At 39.4% G+C, this 14,611-nt stretch overlaps 1 protein-coding gene across 6 annotated transcripts in view; it reads right to left on the bottom strand.

Moving 5' to 3' along the window:
- The window catches only part of A1CF (APOBEC1 complementation factor), an 87,100-nt gene that overhangs the window by 23,087 nt on the left and 49,402 nt on the right, over positions 1-14,611 (bottom strand). For all 6 annotated transcript variants that reach the window (XM_061162082.1, XM_061162086.1, XM_061162080.1 and 3 more), the window contains 2 exons: positions 10,639-10,877; positions 3,963-4,127 (listed from right to left, as the gene is read on the bottom strand). In XM_061162082.1, the coding sequence (XP_061018065.1) occupies positions 3,963-4,127; positions 10,639-10,877 (404 nt within the window). The remainder of the gene's footprint in view (positions 1-3,962; positions 4,128-10,638; positions 10,878-14,611) is intronic.

Genomic DNA, 14,611 nt, shown 5'->3' with positions numbered 1-14,611 from the left:
AGAACTTTTGCCTAAAGATAGAAACTTGCTTAATATTAACTTGTTAGTTTACCATGCAAATTATCCTTTTTCAGTTAGTCACTTGGGTATATTTTGAGCACTCAGGTTTTCTTCCATCCTTAGTTTCCAGGGACAACCGAAGATGGGACCCTATGCCAGGGAGGATCAGAAAAGGATATGTCTTCTCCTTTTTCCCTCTCACTGTCAAAGTTCAGTTATTTACCCTCTTAGATTCAAGGTCATGAAGACAATTTGAGTTTCTATTCTGCTACATGTTTCAATGGCTATAAACTGTCTTCCTCTGGAATGATGATAGGGTGCTAATGTAAAGATAATTTTAAAACATTGTGATGCTTCTTTTTCCCCCTCAGTATTTGATTCTTTACTTCTTATGACAGTGGTCGTATAGAACAAAGTTATATGGCTAAGTTGAGAAAATGAAGGTATTTGAGACCATGAACCATGCAGACATGTAATTAACAGCATTGCAAACATGGTCTCTTTATTCCTTCAGTATGAGGTTGGAATAATTATTGTGGCTTAACCTCGTGCTTCTCTTGGGTGTTAACAGGTAAAAGATGGGCCAGTGAGGACCTCTACCTTCCCGGTCTTTGCCCCATTCACTCTGCAGTGCCATCCTCCAGCTGGTTCCGCTAATCTGTTAGCCCCCAGAGGCATCTTGGTATTGTCCTTATCTAGTTCCTGCATAGTATTTTGTGCACAGGGGCTATTCAATAAATATTCCTGGAATGAGCAAATATTTTATTCAATTCATATTCTGTTATCATTCACATTAGTTAGGTGGCGTTTCAGATGATAATAGATTTTGGCATACTCAAATTCTATTTGCAGATATTGAAATCAGCTTGCGTTTTTTGAACAATAATGTTTAGCCACACATGTTTTTAGAAATCATGGTATGTGAAAATGTAACCTCATTAAGCAGACAGATTAGAAAGTGAGAGTTTTTTAAATTATAAAAGCTGGTTTTCTTTACAATGGTGTTTACCATATGGCTTATTTAAATATGTTTCTTCTTGTTTATTGATCGATCATCATTTTACAGAGGGTGAGACAATAAAATATCAGTGGTCATCTATAAGACTCTAAGACAGGGAATTGGAAAACAATGACTCTGTTCATTATCAACTTGTCAGCAGCCATTGAATTACCTGAAGACAAACACATCTGCAGTCCCAAGGGGAGACTATCAGAAGGTCATGTTTCCCAAAGTATGGTCCTCAGACCAGCGGTATCAGCTTCCCCAGAACTTAATGGAAATGCAAACGCTTGGGACCCATCCCAGACCTATTGTTTTTCAGTCGTTCAGTCATGTCCTACTCTTTGCAACCCCATGGACTGCAGCATGCCAGGCTTCCCTGGCCTTCACTGTCTCCTGGAGTTTGCTCAGGTTCATATCCACTGAGTCAGTGATGCTAGTGAATATGAAATTCAGGTGAGTGGGGCCAGTAATCTTTTAACAAGCCCTTCAGGTGATTCTGAAGGTAAACTGTTCTAAGAAAATCAGATTTTGTAAAATGATTATAATTGGAATTTTAGCAGATACTTTTAGGCTACACTGTGGAAGAACATACATTTTCTGGCTCTAGTTTTTGTTTTAATTATCATTATTTCTCTGAATAGCAATATAATATTTTCAGTTTAATAAGGGTTAAAATAATATATTGATAATTATTTGCAAGAATACTCAGGGTCCTTTGAGGGATCCAACTTTCAATAGAATTTTTAAAAAGTTATTTTTTTGTTTCTCTAATTTTTCTAGGTAAGTATAAACTTATCATTTCCACTGGAAAAGAAACTGGTTAGCTCTTTTTTCCCCCCAATACAGCAGAGTCGACAACCCTCTGCAATTTATTTTTTTCTTTTTTTGCAGAGTGCCAAGAAGCAGCAACCACATATCATTATGGCGTCCTAAGAGTTGTGCCACCAGCCTCAGAGAGAAACAGACCTGGCATTTATTATTTTCACTATAATTAAAAGGGCCTAGACACTTGTCTCTCTTCAACATGCAGACTAGAAAGCTGATAGCCACTGACTATGAAAGGAAGCAGCCTTTTAGTAGTTTCTCATTCCAGCCTTTCTGCCTCCCTCCATCCCTAAGAATAATGTTTTAATTACACAAAATAAATATTATTCACTATGGGAAGGAAGAAACTCAATGCTAAGTCATGGTGGAACAATGTTTATACATGCACATATCAGTTTCTATGCTCACAATTGCATCAACTTCCAGATCTGCAATTACATGTCACTTCTCCTAAACAACCTAACCCTAGGAGTCAGGTTGCCATTGCTATTTAACTCCTTCCACACACACACATCCTACCTGTTAGTTCCTTCCACCATGCCTGGCACCTAAGAGCTACTGAAACAATGACAGGTGAGTGAATGAGTGGGTGAATGGAATATGTGTAGGTCATGGGGGTCTTTGACTTGTTAAGGACAAGCTCTTAACCAGACCTGGATTTACGCCCAGAACCTGCCACTTTCTGGTTGTATGATCCTGGACAAACAACTTATCTGCTCTGGGTCCTGGTTTCTTTAAAATAATGGAAGTAGTAAGGTACCCTACATCGCAGAGTTGTTGAACACACCATTATACTCAATTAGCAAGGAAGGAAGAGTTCCTGAAGTGTGGAAAATGACAAGTCTCTGGTGAATCTTTAAAAAGAGAGAAAAGAGATCCTTACTAATTACCTTTAGAATAAACCATCAATTTATGCTATTACATTTGACAAAGCAGTCAGAGTTAGAAACAGGCAACATAACTATGTGAAGTGATTATTCTCAGGCAGTTTTAAGGTGATGGTATCATGGTCCATGCTTATCAACAACCTAGGAAATTCTCATTTATGGAAAGATGTCACCACAGTGATAAACTTAGACTAACATGCTCTAAGGGATGCTAATCCCACGAGATGATCTGCCAAAAAAATGGGATCCATGGCCCTCAAATTGGGAAGTGAGTCATTCTACATCTCCTCTTTTGGAGACTTTCAGAGCAAATTAGGTTAAGAACGATGATAAGTCCCACAGACAAATTTTTAATTTTACTGAATCTGGTGTTAGGAAACTTATTTGACCATGGATCCCTTTTAAAAGTAACATCTATTGATAGTTTATAGAATTAGTGTCCTGCAGAACTGGCTTTGAGAAATTCTTGTTTGGACATTGTTCCTTAAAATGTTTACCTGTCTCAGTGTCGCAGTTCCGGTACGAGGAAAAAGAGATAGGGAGTCAATCTCATGGCTTAGAACTGATGATGAAAAGTATTGACAAAATGAAGAGTAATCAGTTCCCCTCCACCATCCTTTTTCTTTTCTAGTCACTCAAATGAGCTTTCTAGAACAAGCTGTTACTTCCTTTCTTAGGCATCTAAAGTCATAATCATATTCCATTAGACCAGTGGTTCTCAACTGGGGGCAATTTGCTCTCCCAGGCACAAAAATTTCTGGAGACTTTTTTGGTTATGAAAATTGCAAACCATTACATTCTGGAATGCACAGGACAGACCCCCACAGCCAGGAATTATTGGCCAAAAATGTCACAGATACTGAGGTTTAGAAACCTGCATTAGATCTTTAGTTATGGTCATGCATTCATTACCACAGTAAATATTTATTGAACATCAACTAAGTCCCAGGCACAGAAATAGGAGCTGAGGAGACAACAGAAAAAGAGCTCATGGAATTTATAGTTCAGTGAAGGAAATATGTATTAAGTAATCACACATAAGCATGTAAAATTATAATATTGATAAATGTTGTAGAACCTTACATCCACATTTTCTAATCCAAAGGTCGAAAAATAGTTTTAATAGTCTGTATGTGATTATGAGAATGATACGTGAAAGCTATCTTATTTAAAGCTACGGGAAGTCAGCTCCAGCAGAAGTGTTTTAAATATATTTTGAAAAAGTGATCCTGTCTGGCATGTCCTACCTGGTTTAATATTATTGAATTCTTTCTCAATCATCTCTTCTGAGGTAGACAGCATTAGGTTTCTTACGTACAGGATTTTCACCGAGGACATTGTGTCTTCGTCAACTTCTACTTCTGGTTCTGCCCAGTCTACTGCAATAGGATGGCCCCATAACTGAATTCTTCCTGTTGAGAAAGATCAGATATGATTAATTATATAGAAATTAGGACATCATCTCAGTTCATACTAAAATGGCCTTTTAAATTGAAACTTGAGATGTTGATTGAGCAAGAATACTAATATTAAAAGAGGTGATGGTTGATCTTAAAAGGCATTTCAGGTAAGAGCTAGCTATAAGCAAGTTCTGGGCTTCCCAGGTGGCACTAGTGGTAAAGAAACCCACCTGCCAATGCAGGAGACATGAGATGTGGGTTCAATCCCTGGGTCAAGAAGATACCCTGGAGGAGGAAGTGGGGAGGAAACCCACTCCCATATTCTTGCCTGAAAAAATCCTATGGACAGGGGAGGCTGGCAGGTTACGGTCCAGAGGGTCACAAAGAGTCGGACACAACTTAGCAACTGAGCACTCACACACAGAAATGAGTTCTGAATGACAAGTGGCTTACTGTAATGATTGGGTATCAAGGGAACTAGAACATGATTTGAAGTGGAACAGAAAGGAGGCAGCAGATGTCATGTTTGGATCTTAGAACAGTCCTCACAGGGTGAAGGTAGTCACTGAAGATGGCAAAAAGGGGAGAAAGGAAAAGGCTGAATTTAGGGCTCAGACATAGAGTCTGGCTTCATGAAGCATTAGAAAGGTCACTAGAATCTTTGTGATCAAGTACCACCACAGAACTGTCCAAAAAAAATGGTGCATGTGAAAGGGGTGTAGGTCTCAGGTACATTATCTGTCCCTTATCCTCAGAGCTCTGATCAACAGGATTCTCTCCTAGTTCTTTGCCAGAACATAGAAAAAATTATTATGTTTCCAAATTAAGATAAAGAGCAATGGTAGAGTCTATGATGGGAAACTGAACTCATCTTAAAGAGGTAGCTGTTATCCTACATATATTTTGGTATTTCTATAATTGTGATTAATTGAACGTCTTGCACTCTATGTTTCCCATATTCTGTCTCACAGAGACTTCTCACAGTAACTCTGTGCGGAGGGGTATGACTTTCTCAGGTTTACAGAAAAGGAAATGAACTTTTGAGAGGATACATTGCCCAGATCCACTTTACTTCTCCCCTGCTCCCTTTTGCTTTTCATTACTCAATCTTGTACCCCTATATAGTGAAGATCCATGCTGAAGTGATAAGAGGAGAGTGAGGGTCAACTCAGTTTCTAAGTTTGATTGGAAATATGTGTATTTTTTATTAGTTTTGGAACAAGTGATATCCTGGAAGCAATAAAAAGTGTGAGAAAAGTAAAATCAGAAATCCTCAGTATTGGTAAGAGTATAGTTGTTTAATTATTACATGTTTAAGGCAATTATTGTCAATCAAAATGCATCTTTTTATCCTTTAAAAAGCAGTCAATGAAAGCATCTGTGGCATTGACATTCTAAAACCCAAACAAAAGATAGACGCGGCCTAATGAGTCAGCCAATCCTGGGGAGACTGTCTCCTACTCTTCCAGGTCTTCCTTGCATCCTAGACAGTTTTGTCCATCATCCTCTTTCCTCCCCGCCCCCCGCCTTCCACTCCCCTTCTATACCTCCGTCCCTTTTTGTACCATTCCCTTCCTTTTCTGTGCTTTACACAGACTTTGCTAAAGGTCTTATCCCAAGGTTCCTAAGGTTCCCAAGTGACTCTGGTTTCTGTAGCTCAGTGGTTCTTAGTCTTGACCCCACAGTAGAAGAGCTTAAAAACACATGGGTTCTACTAGATTTGTTGGACTGAGTTCCTTTCTACCTGCAGGGATAGACTGTTCAATTTTCAGAGTTTTTTGAGTCAACTGATGTCACCTTGGTAGCTGGAAATGAGCCATAGTGGGAGTGTTATACTAAGGAATCCCAAAATACTGCAACCAAGGCTTTTGATTTTCCCCTAGGAATTGCCTCATCTCTAATCCCAGGATCCTTCTTCCAAATTCTGATCTAAGTGGCCCAGTCTTCAGGATTTTGAAAAGCATCTCAGTTAATTCATCCAAAATTGAGAACACTATTCTAGCTCATTGACTTTTGCCTACCAAGACTGAGACCACATTAAGTCATTCATAAGCCTGAAGATGTGGAAAAGGTTAAAATAGATAGAAGTGGGAAGGGATGCTGGAAACAGTGATTTCCATAAACATTCCTGTGAAAATGAGTATTGGAAAGTGATTTGTGAATATGAACTTTGAAGTCAGACAGGTTCCATAATCAGATCAATGATCTTGGCTAAGAAACAACCCTTCTAGCTTCACTTTCCTCATCTGTAAAATTGGGATAATAAAAATACCTACTCATTAAGGTTGTTGTGAAGACAAAGAAGATGATGCATGGAAGGGAGAATTTTCTCTTTTAAATGATAATTCAATAATGTACTTTCCTCTTGATACTTTTTGGTCTATTTTGGAGATGTATAGTTTATAAAGAATATGCGTTCTTTGAGTCTAATGTAAATGGTATCAAATTACAAATGATTTTTTTTTAGAATCTCCCTTGTCCTTTAGAAGAAAACAATGTACATTGTAGATGCTTAATAAATGTTTGTATCCTGAGTCATTCCCCAGGTTTTCCTATATCTCCCACGCAAGTAAATGGCTAATATCATCAGTTGATGGATATAGCAGTGGATCACAAAATTTGGTGCCACAATAGAATTACCTTGAAAACTTAAAAATATCAGTGAGTGAGTGAAGTAAAGTTGCTCAGTCATGTCTGACTCTGCAACCCCGTGGACTATAGCCTACCAGGCTCCTCCGTCCATGGGATTTTCCAAGCAAGAATACTGGAGTGGGTTGCCATTTCCTTCTCCAGGAGATCTTCCCAACCCAGGGATTGAACCCGGGTCTCCCACATTGTAGGCAGATGCTTTACCGTCTGAGCCACCAGGGAAGTCCACAAAAATATCAGTGCCTCAATGCTTCTCTCTGCTTCCAGAGAATCTCTAATTGATTAGAGATTGATTTGGATACTGGCATTGTTTAACAACGTCCTCAAGGGTTTCCTTGGTGACTCAGTGGTAAAGAATTCACCAGCCAAAGCAGGGACACAGGTTTGATCCCTGGTCCAGGAAGATCCCACACGCCACAGAACAACTAAGCCTGTGTGCCACAACTACTGACTGACCCAGCACTCATGGGCCTGTGTTCTGCAACTATGGAAGCCTGCATGCCTGGAGCCCATGCTCTGCAACAAGAGAAACTACCGCAATGAGAAGCCCAGGCATCGCAACTAGAGAGCAGACCCCGCTCGCCACAACTGGAGAAGGCCCTCATGCAGCAATGAAGACCCATCACAGCCACAAATAAAATAAATAAAATCCTAAAGCCTTCTTAGATGATTCAAATTTGTAGCCCACCATGGACAATCCTTGATTTAAATGATCAAATCTCAAGCTTGAGGTCTCAGGGGCAGTTGCATCCTGGCAACTTGTTATAAATGCAAATGATCAGGCCCCACACCAAACCTGGGGTCACCAAGAGTCTGACACGACTTAGCAACTAACAAAAAACAACAACAAAACAAACCACCCCAGACCTACTGAATCAGGAGCTCTGGTGGTGGGGCCTCCAGCACTGTCCTTTAACAAGCCCTCCAAGTGATTCTGATGGAGACTAAAATGGAAAAAGCACTCTTGGAACTCTTTTTCAGAGCATCCTTAGAATGCTTTGATAAACTCTGTGCTGGATGCATCATCTTTGCTCCATATATGCCTCGGCAAAGATGCAGTGTCAGGAGAGAGTTGCTACTGTTGAGAAGGTAGGTGGGGGAGAGGGAGAGTCAATACACCACTTCAGACCACAGTTTTCTCTCTGTCTCAAGTCTGGATCAATTAAGAAGGAAGAGCTTCTTGTGGTCCTCACTTATCGTGTTTCTGAAAGATCTCCTTATCCTTTCAAACTAGGCTCTCCAGAGGATTGCCCAGTACTGAAATCCTGTTTTGTCCTTTAACGGTGAGGTCCAAATGGGTAACAGATTTTACTCTCAGGCTTTCGTAGAAATAAAACAGTTTGCTCTGACTGGCTTATTTGCTGCATCTTGTTAGTCTGCTGCTGAGGCACTCTGACTTAAATCCAAGGACTGAAACTCCAACAGCTGAGGCTAATTAAAGGGTCAGGCAAGGAGGGCAGCCTCAGATAATGAGGAAATGAGGAACACCTGGAGAGAGTGGGGCTGCCTCTATGTTGCTGCATCCTGGCCAGAGAATCATAGGGAAGAGTTAGGATCTTGGGTGGAAGCTTAACATGGTGCTTGAGAATTCTTGCAGCCCAGGTGCTCAGCCCTGACCCGACTAGTCGGCTCAACTCAGGAAGAGACGGAGGCTTTTTTTTGTGACTTGGTATGCTGTTTTCTTTGAAGAAAGGAAGCTGATGGGAAGTTTTAATTCCCCGGGAACACTGGTTGACTTCTGAAAACCCTTTCTCCTATTTTGGATTCTCTTTCACTGCCATTCTCCCGCTACCCCTCCCAAATGATTGTATATATCTGTACAGGTAATAAAGGAGGAAAATAATTAGTGTGGGCTGCAACAGTGTAAGCTGGTTTCTTCACAAAGTGATGGCTAAGCTGGGCCTTAGAATCAGTGAGTCAGGAGAGAGGGGAAAGGGTAAGTCATTCTAGTAGGAGATATAGCATTGGGAATAAAGGATACAAAATGAGCAAGGCGTTGTCTAGGACATTGAGTTTGTCTTGGGAGAAAGGAGGGGTTTTTATTGGGAAACAGAAGATACAAAATATGTTTGAAAAGAACTGGAACCCTGAGTGAAAGGCCTTGAATGACAGGCTCAGAGGTTTACGCTTTATCTCATATGCAGCAACAAGACAGTTCAAATAATATTTTTTAACTAATGAGTGAGTGACAACATTCAGCCTGTTAACAAGGAGAGGCTGATTTTCTGCTATGTAAAAGAAAGGATGATGGGATATTTTAGGAACACTACTATGGTGGTAACCTTCAGGATGGAGTCGGTTGAAGGTGGGGTCCATTGAAGAGAAAGCAGAGCTGAGAGAATAATTAGGAGAACATGATAAAAAAAAAAATAACCCAAAGTTGGGCATATATGTGTTTAGTCTACAATTATGGCCCAAGAACATGATGGAAATGAGGGGCTTTTCGATAGCAGAATTGTTGGTGTTGAAGAGGACAGTAAAATACTAAGTTCTGGTCACTGAGAGGCTAGGTAAGAAGTGTGAGGAGTTTTAGTGATTCTATGCCCCTATGAGTCAGGCACCTTGAACACTGGGTAGTGAATTTATGTTCACTTTTTTTTTTGACTGTTCACTTTTTAATGGACGCTTCCATGTTGAACCTATTCACCTCTCAGGACAAAACATTTTTACTGTTAAATTTTAAATATTGATTTCATCTTCCCTAATCTTTGTAAAATTTCCCTTTCCTGTGTTTTATAATACTAATGTTGTTATTCTTCAGTCACCCAGTCATGTCCAACTCTTGATGACCCCATGGACTACTTGTACAAAATTTATGAATATTACTTTAGATATAAAAATATCCATGTCAATAGATTCAGCAATTTTGGGGGCTAGCTCATATTTTGCACTTTAAGCTGCCTTCATAGTATTAAAAAATATTCCTCAAGCTCAGAAGCCATATTTCAATTTTGAAAATTTTCAGAGGGCTAATCCTGTTAGTATTTTTTAAGAATGTGTATAGGGCAGCATACGTCTAGGTATTACTGCTGTTTTGCTTTGTTTCAAATTAAGGTGGTCTTCCATAGTGCTTAAGAGAAGCATTGATTCCTGTGTGTTCAATCCGTTATTCTCGAAATCCTTATCATTTTAATGTTAATTCATTTCAATATCTTACTTTGTGTAAGTTTTGGCAAATATTTTAAATAAGCACAAGACTTTCAATAATTTTTCCTAAGTTGATCTGACTGAGACAGTGTCTTGGTGGAACTTTCTAAGCCTGGGAATTTATGGTTTTTGCTCAGACAGGACCTACTTTGTTTTTATAGCACCTAACTAAGGTGTCCTTTTATGGACATCACCAACAGGGCCTCCCTGTCCATCACCAACTCCAGGAGTTTACTCAAATTTATGTCCATTGAGTCGGTGATGCTACTAGGGAGTCATAATAAAAGTATGCCACTTAATTGTCATTGGGATAATGTTTCACTTGCATATTTATTATTTCTTCATTTTGATGGATAATATACCTTATTTCTAATAAGTCTGATAATGAAAATGATACATAAAGATACCTGTTGATTGACAAATTTAGGGAGATTCTTCAGTTTAAAAATTCAGTACAGGGTTTCTATAGCTCGAGGTTCTAGATTTCTCCTGTGCATGTGTATTGGATTTAATACACAGAGTGAATAGTTTTCAGAAGCTGATCTGTGAAAACTGTAAGGAACAGAATTAACTGTGAGAAAAGAAAGACAGAGAGTTTAAAATGTTACCTAATGAGAGATAAAGAGCAAAGAAACAGACTGCAGGGTTTTGCTTCCTTTGCTAAGGAGCCCAGTAGCCGGAAGCAGGCAGAAGGGAGTGAAGCCTCCTCTCTGAGGATGGTCCTCACCTGGGAGAAGCTTCCTCCGGGCCATGGCTGCTGCCCGGTGATTCTCGTACTCCACGAAGGCAAAGCCGCGGTTTTTGGTTTTATCTGCAGCACTTGGGTAGACGATGACATCCACGACTCCTTCGGTGACCTTTTTCATCTCTGATAAGATTTCTTCTCTCTTTTTGGTCTTTGGGATTCCCCCAACAAACAATCGGCAGTTGTCCACACTGGCACAGACCCCTAAGAGGCGCCCATTTCTGCCAAAAGAGCAGGTGTTTTGATTGGTGAGAATCCTTGTGTGGTTAAGGTGTAAGACAGAAGTCGAATGCGTCTGGCCTTGGAACTTCTATGGTCTGTGGATGTGTGATGTTTGGCTACCTTTAGGGTTTAGATTGCTTTTGGAGAGTGGTAAATGCTTTTGAGAAATTCTGCTTTAAAAAAAATTTTTTTTTAATTGGAGTACAATTGCTTTACAATGTGTTAGTTTCTGCTCTACAAGAAATCAGATTAGCTGTATGTATACACATATCCCCTCCCTCTTGAGCCTTCCGCACGCCCTTCTATGCCACCCACTAGGTCATCACAGAGCCCGGAGTTGAGCTCCCTGTGCTATATAGCAGCTTCCCATTGCTATCTTACAAAAGAAAAACAATTGAAGCTGAGTAGTATCTGCTGTCTTTAGACTCATTGTAAATTCCCTAGCTATTGCCAATCCTCAACCCTCCCAAATATTAATATATCACCAATCCTGAGGCCTTTACACCTGGCCCAATCTACACATGTAACTTGCCTGGCTGCCCTGAAGGTATCTGAGGTTGCAACCCCTGGTGCTCCCTTTCTTTTCCAACCAAATAGAAGCTATTCTGACAAGATCACTATTCAAGATAGGCCATATACAGATTTTCACATGTTATCTTATCTGACTGACACAAGGGGAATGTAAGATGGGCAAAATAGGTATTGTTTCCATTTTGCAGTTGAAGAACTTGAGACTCCAAGAAATGAAATGACTTGCTTAAAATTTTGTCAGTTTTAAGATATAAAATTGGCCTCTGGGCTCAATTCAATCCCCATTTCTCACACTGTACAGTGTTGCTTATTAGCAAGTTGATGGGTATGTTTGCCAAGATGAGATCGGTTCAACTTTTCCAGGAGCATTTGGCAAAATGCATAAAAAAAGTCTCCGTTGTGGGAACCATAGGCCATATAATGGCCCTCTGGAGGGAGTGTCCTTAGAAATAGAGATGAGCACTAGAATTTTGTGTAAAGTTATTCGCTGCTACTATTTAAAATCTCTCCCAAATTGGAAATGAGCAAAATATTCCATCATAGAGAACTGGTTTAATGTATCTCAGCTGAGATGAAATTGATTCTAGGGCTGGATATTTCCTCATTGTATACTGTGGTGTGTTTGTCCTCCCTAGTTCTCACCCACTGAACACCATTAGGTCACCCAAGAAAACCTCTTCACCATCTCATATCCCTTAGGGTAGACAATACTGCTCCTGGCTGAGATGCACTGTTAAATAAAAGATGAGCATTCGTAACATAGAATGCTCTGTAGTCAATAAACACAGTAACATAGGAGAGTATTTGATAGTTGAAAACACCAGTTCACTCTGTGCTGTTGGGTTAAAAAAAAAAAAAAAAGACTATAAAATGAGTATATGAGAAAGCCACTTTGATTAAAACTGTATAGAAAGTCTAGAATGACTATAAGAATTCAACATAGTTATTATCTTATCTTTGGACAATAGGGCAATAAAGGAATGGTTTGAACTTTTATTACTTTTTTTTTTTTTTTAGGCTGTTTTTCTGTGTTGTGTATTAGGCTATGTGACTTTTGTAATAACACAAAATTACTAAAAATGGGTAAATTTCCCTTAAAAGAAACCACTAATTCATTAGGAATAAAAAGTGCTTAAGGGGGAGATTGCTCTTAATTCTTGCTTCTAGTGGTTCTCAGTTGTGTGGCAGATGTTTGACCAGGGTCTATGTTTTGCTGAAGAATCAATAACTGCATATCAGACCTGTGACAGGTCCGTCTCTATTTGGTGAACATTGTCCTAGGAATGTGGTTTTTCTGGAGCGGTGAAAGTGTTGATAAAACGAACTTTCAGTTTTTTTTAAAAAAACAACTTAAACCTTTTGCTTCAAGATATTATTTATTTAGAAAATATATTACTGATCATTAAGGGGCTGGTCTTATCAGTTACCAGTAGGGGGAGCCTGGAGTCTCCATATCCAGTTTTCAGAGCTGTGTGATTTGTCAGGCAAACCACTCTAGTATTCTTGCCTGGAAAATCCCACGAACAGAGGAGCCTGGTGGACTAAAGTCCATGGGGTCACAAAGAGTCCAGCATGACTGAGCGACTAACACTTTCACTTTCCCAAGAATTGCTTGGAGATGAAAAACTATCTCTCAAAAGCTGAGGGCATGACTTAAATGCCACCAGAAGCCAGGCATTTAGAAGATACTCAGGGGATATTTGATGATGAGGAGGGTGACATGACAATTTTGAGTCTTTGCAAAGGTTATTCTCCTCTCTATAAGAAAGGTTCTCTCTCTGGCAGGACCCAGGCAAAGAGGATCTGGTGCCTATTGAACTATTTCACATTCCCTTTATCCTACTCATTAAAATTTAAAGTCACTCTGTGCCTTCAACTTGCTTCTGGCATCCACCCTGAACTTCACAATTTTGGCCATCACTTTTCTCTTTCCAAATACTTTGTCATATTTCTCCTCTTCCTTCTCACCCTCCTCCTGTCATCACCATAACCATCAGCAGACATTTATAGAGCATCTGACATATCAGGCACTGAGTTTTACATGCAATATCTCTTTTTTTTTTAATGCCCCCCATGAGGTACAGATACTTTAATTTCTATTTTACAGATGAAGACACTGAAATTCACAGAGGAGAGTGTTATTTCTCAGTGGATCGTGCTTATTATTCATACCCTATCTATTTTCAAAAAGTATTGACAGGCTCCAGTGTGTAACAGTATCCTAAGGAGATCCAGCAAACACTATTGATTCCTTACACAGTCAATTCTACATCCATCTCAATTTAAAAGCTCTTTTGGCAATAATCCTGACTGTCAAGATATCCAGATACCATGAGAGATCAAGGAATGGAGAATCCTCTAATTCCTGAGGACATATAACTAATATCAAAAGCTATACTAGGATATAGCTTTTTATAGTCCTTTGTGAAACAATTTGGTATGTATTATTTCATATGATGGATGCCCAGAATAACTCTGTGTGATCACACGATGGCATAACAGTGATGCTGAAAGAGGTCAAAGAATTTGTTCCAAGGAATCTGGACTAGACCTCAGATCTCCTGATTCTCATCCCCCAAAATTCTGCACATAGCAGAAGTCTTTTGGATCCCTGGAGCCATATGTTGGGGGAGCCTCCTTTATGTTTTTTCTAAGACTCTGTTCTAGAATCCAATCTTGAGACTGAATGGCTAGACCAGTAGCAGCTGCCAAGTCCAGTCAATCCCATTGTGGCCAAGGGGTTTAAGAAAAATGATCCAATAGTCAATTGACTTACACAATTACAGGGGTAATGTGGAACTTATTTTGGGCCTATAACAAGTGAGAGAAAAATAATGGTAGGAAATCTACTGTCTTTGTACTCATCAAATTTCAGATTCCATCACTTTTAAGGTGTGACTCTTACAGGAAGGAATGCCTTCCTTCCTTCCGGTGAAAAACAGCATCTCAGAATTAATGTTGCTAATGTGTGACTTCTGTCATTTATTGACCTATTACTATGTTCTGAATACTGGGCTAAACATTTAAAAATCTTGATAACATCCCCATAATAAATCTATGAAATAAGTATTATTATTATTCACACTTTGTAGATGAGGAAATTGAGGCTCAGAGAAGTCAAGTCACTTTTTGACACTCAACTGAAACCTGTCTGACCCCAAGCTATTCCTTTTTCACTCAGTACACTAATCTTTGCTCTGGG

The sequence above is a fragment of the Dama dama genome, chromosome 15, assembly GCF_033118175.1.
Source record: "Dama dama isolate Ldn47 chromosome 15, ASM3311817v1, whole genome shotgun sequence".
Lineage (NCBI taxonomy): Eukaryota > Metazoa > Chordata > Mammalia > Artiodactyla > Cervidae > Dama > Dama dama.
Note: the sequence above shows the minus strand (reverse complement) of the source record. Positions and strands in the feature narration are given on the sequence as shown.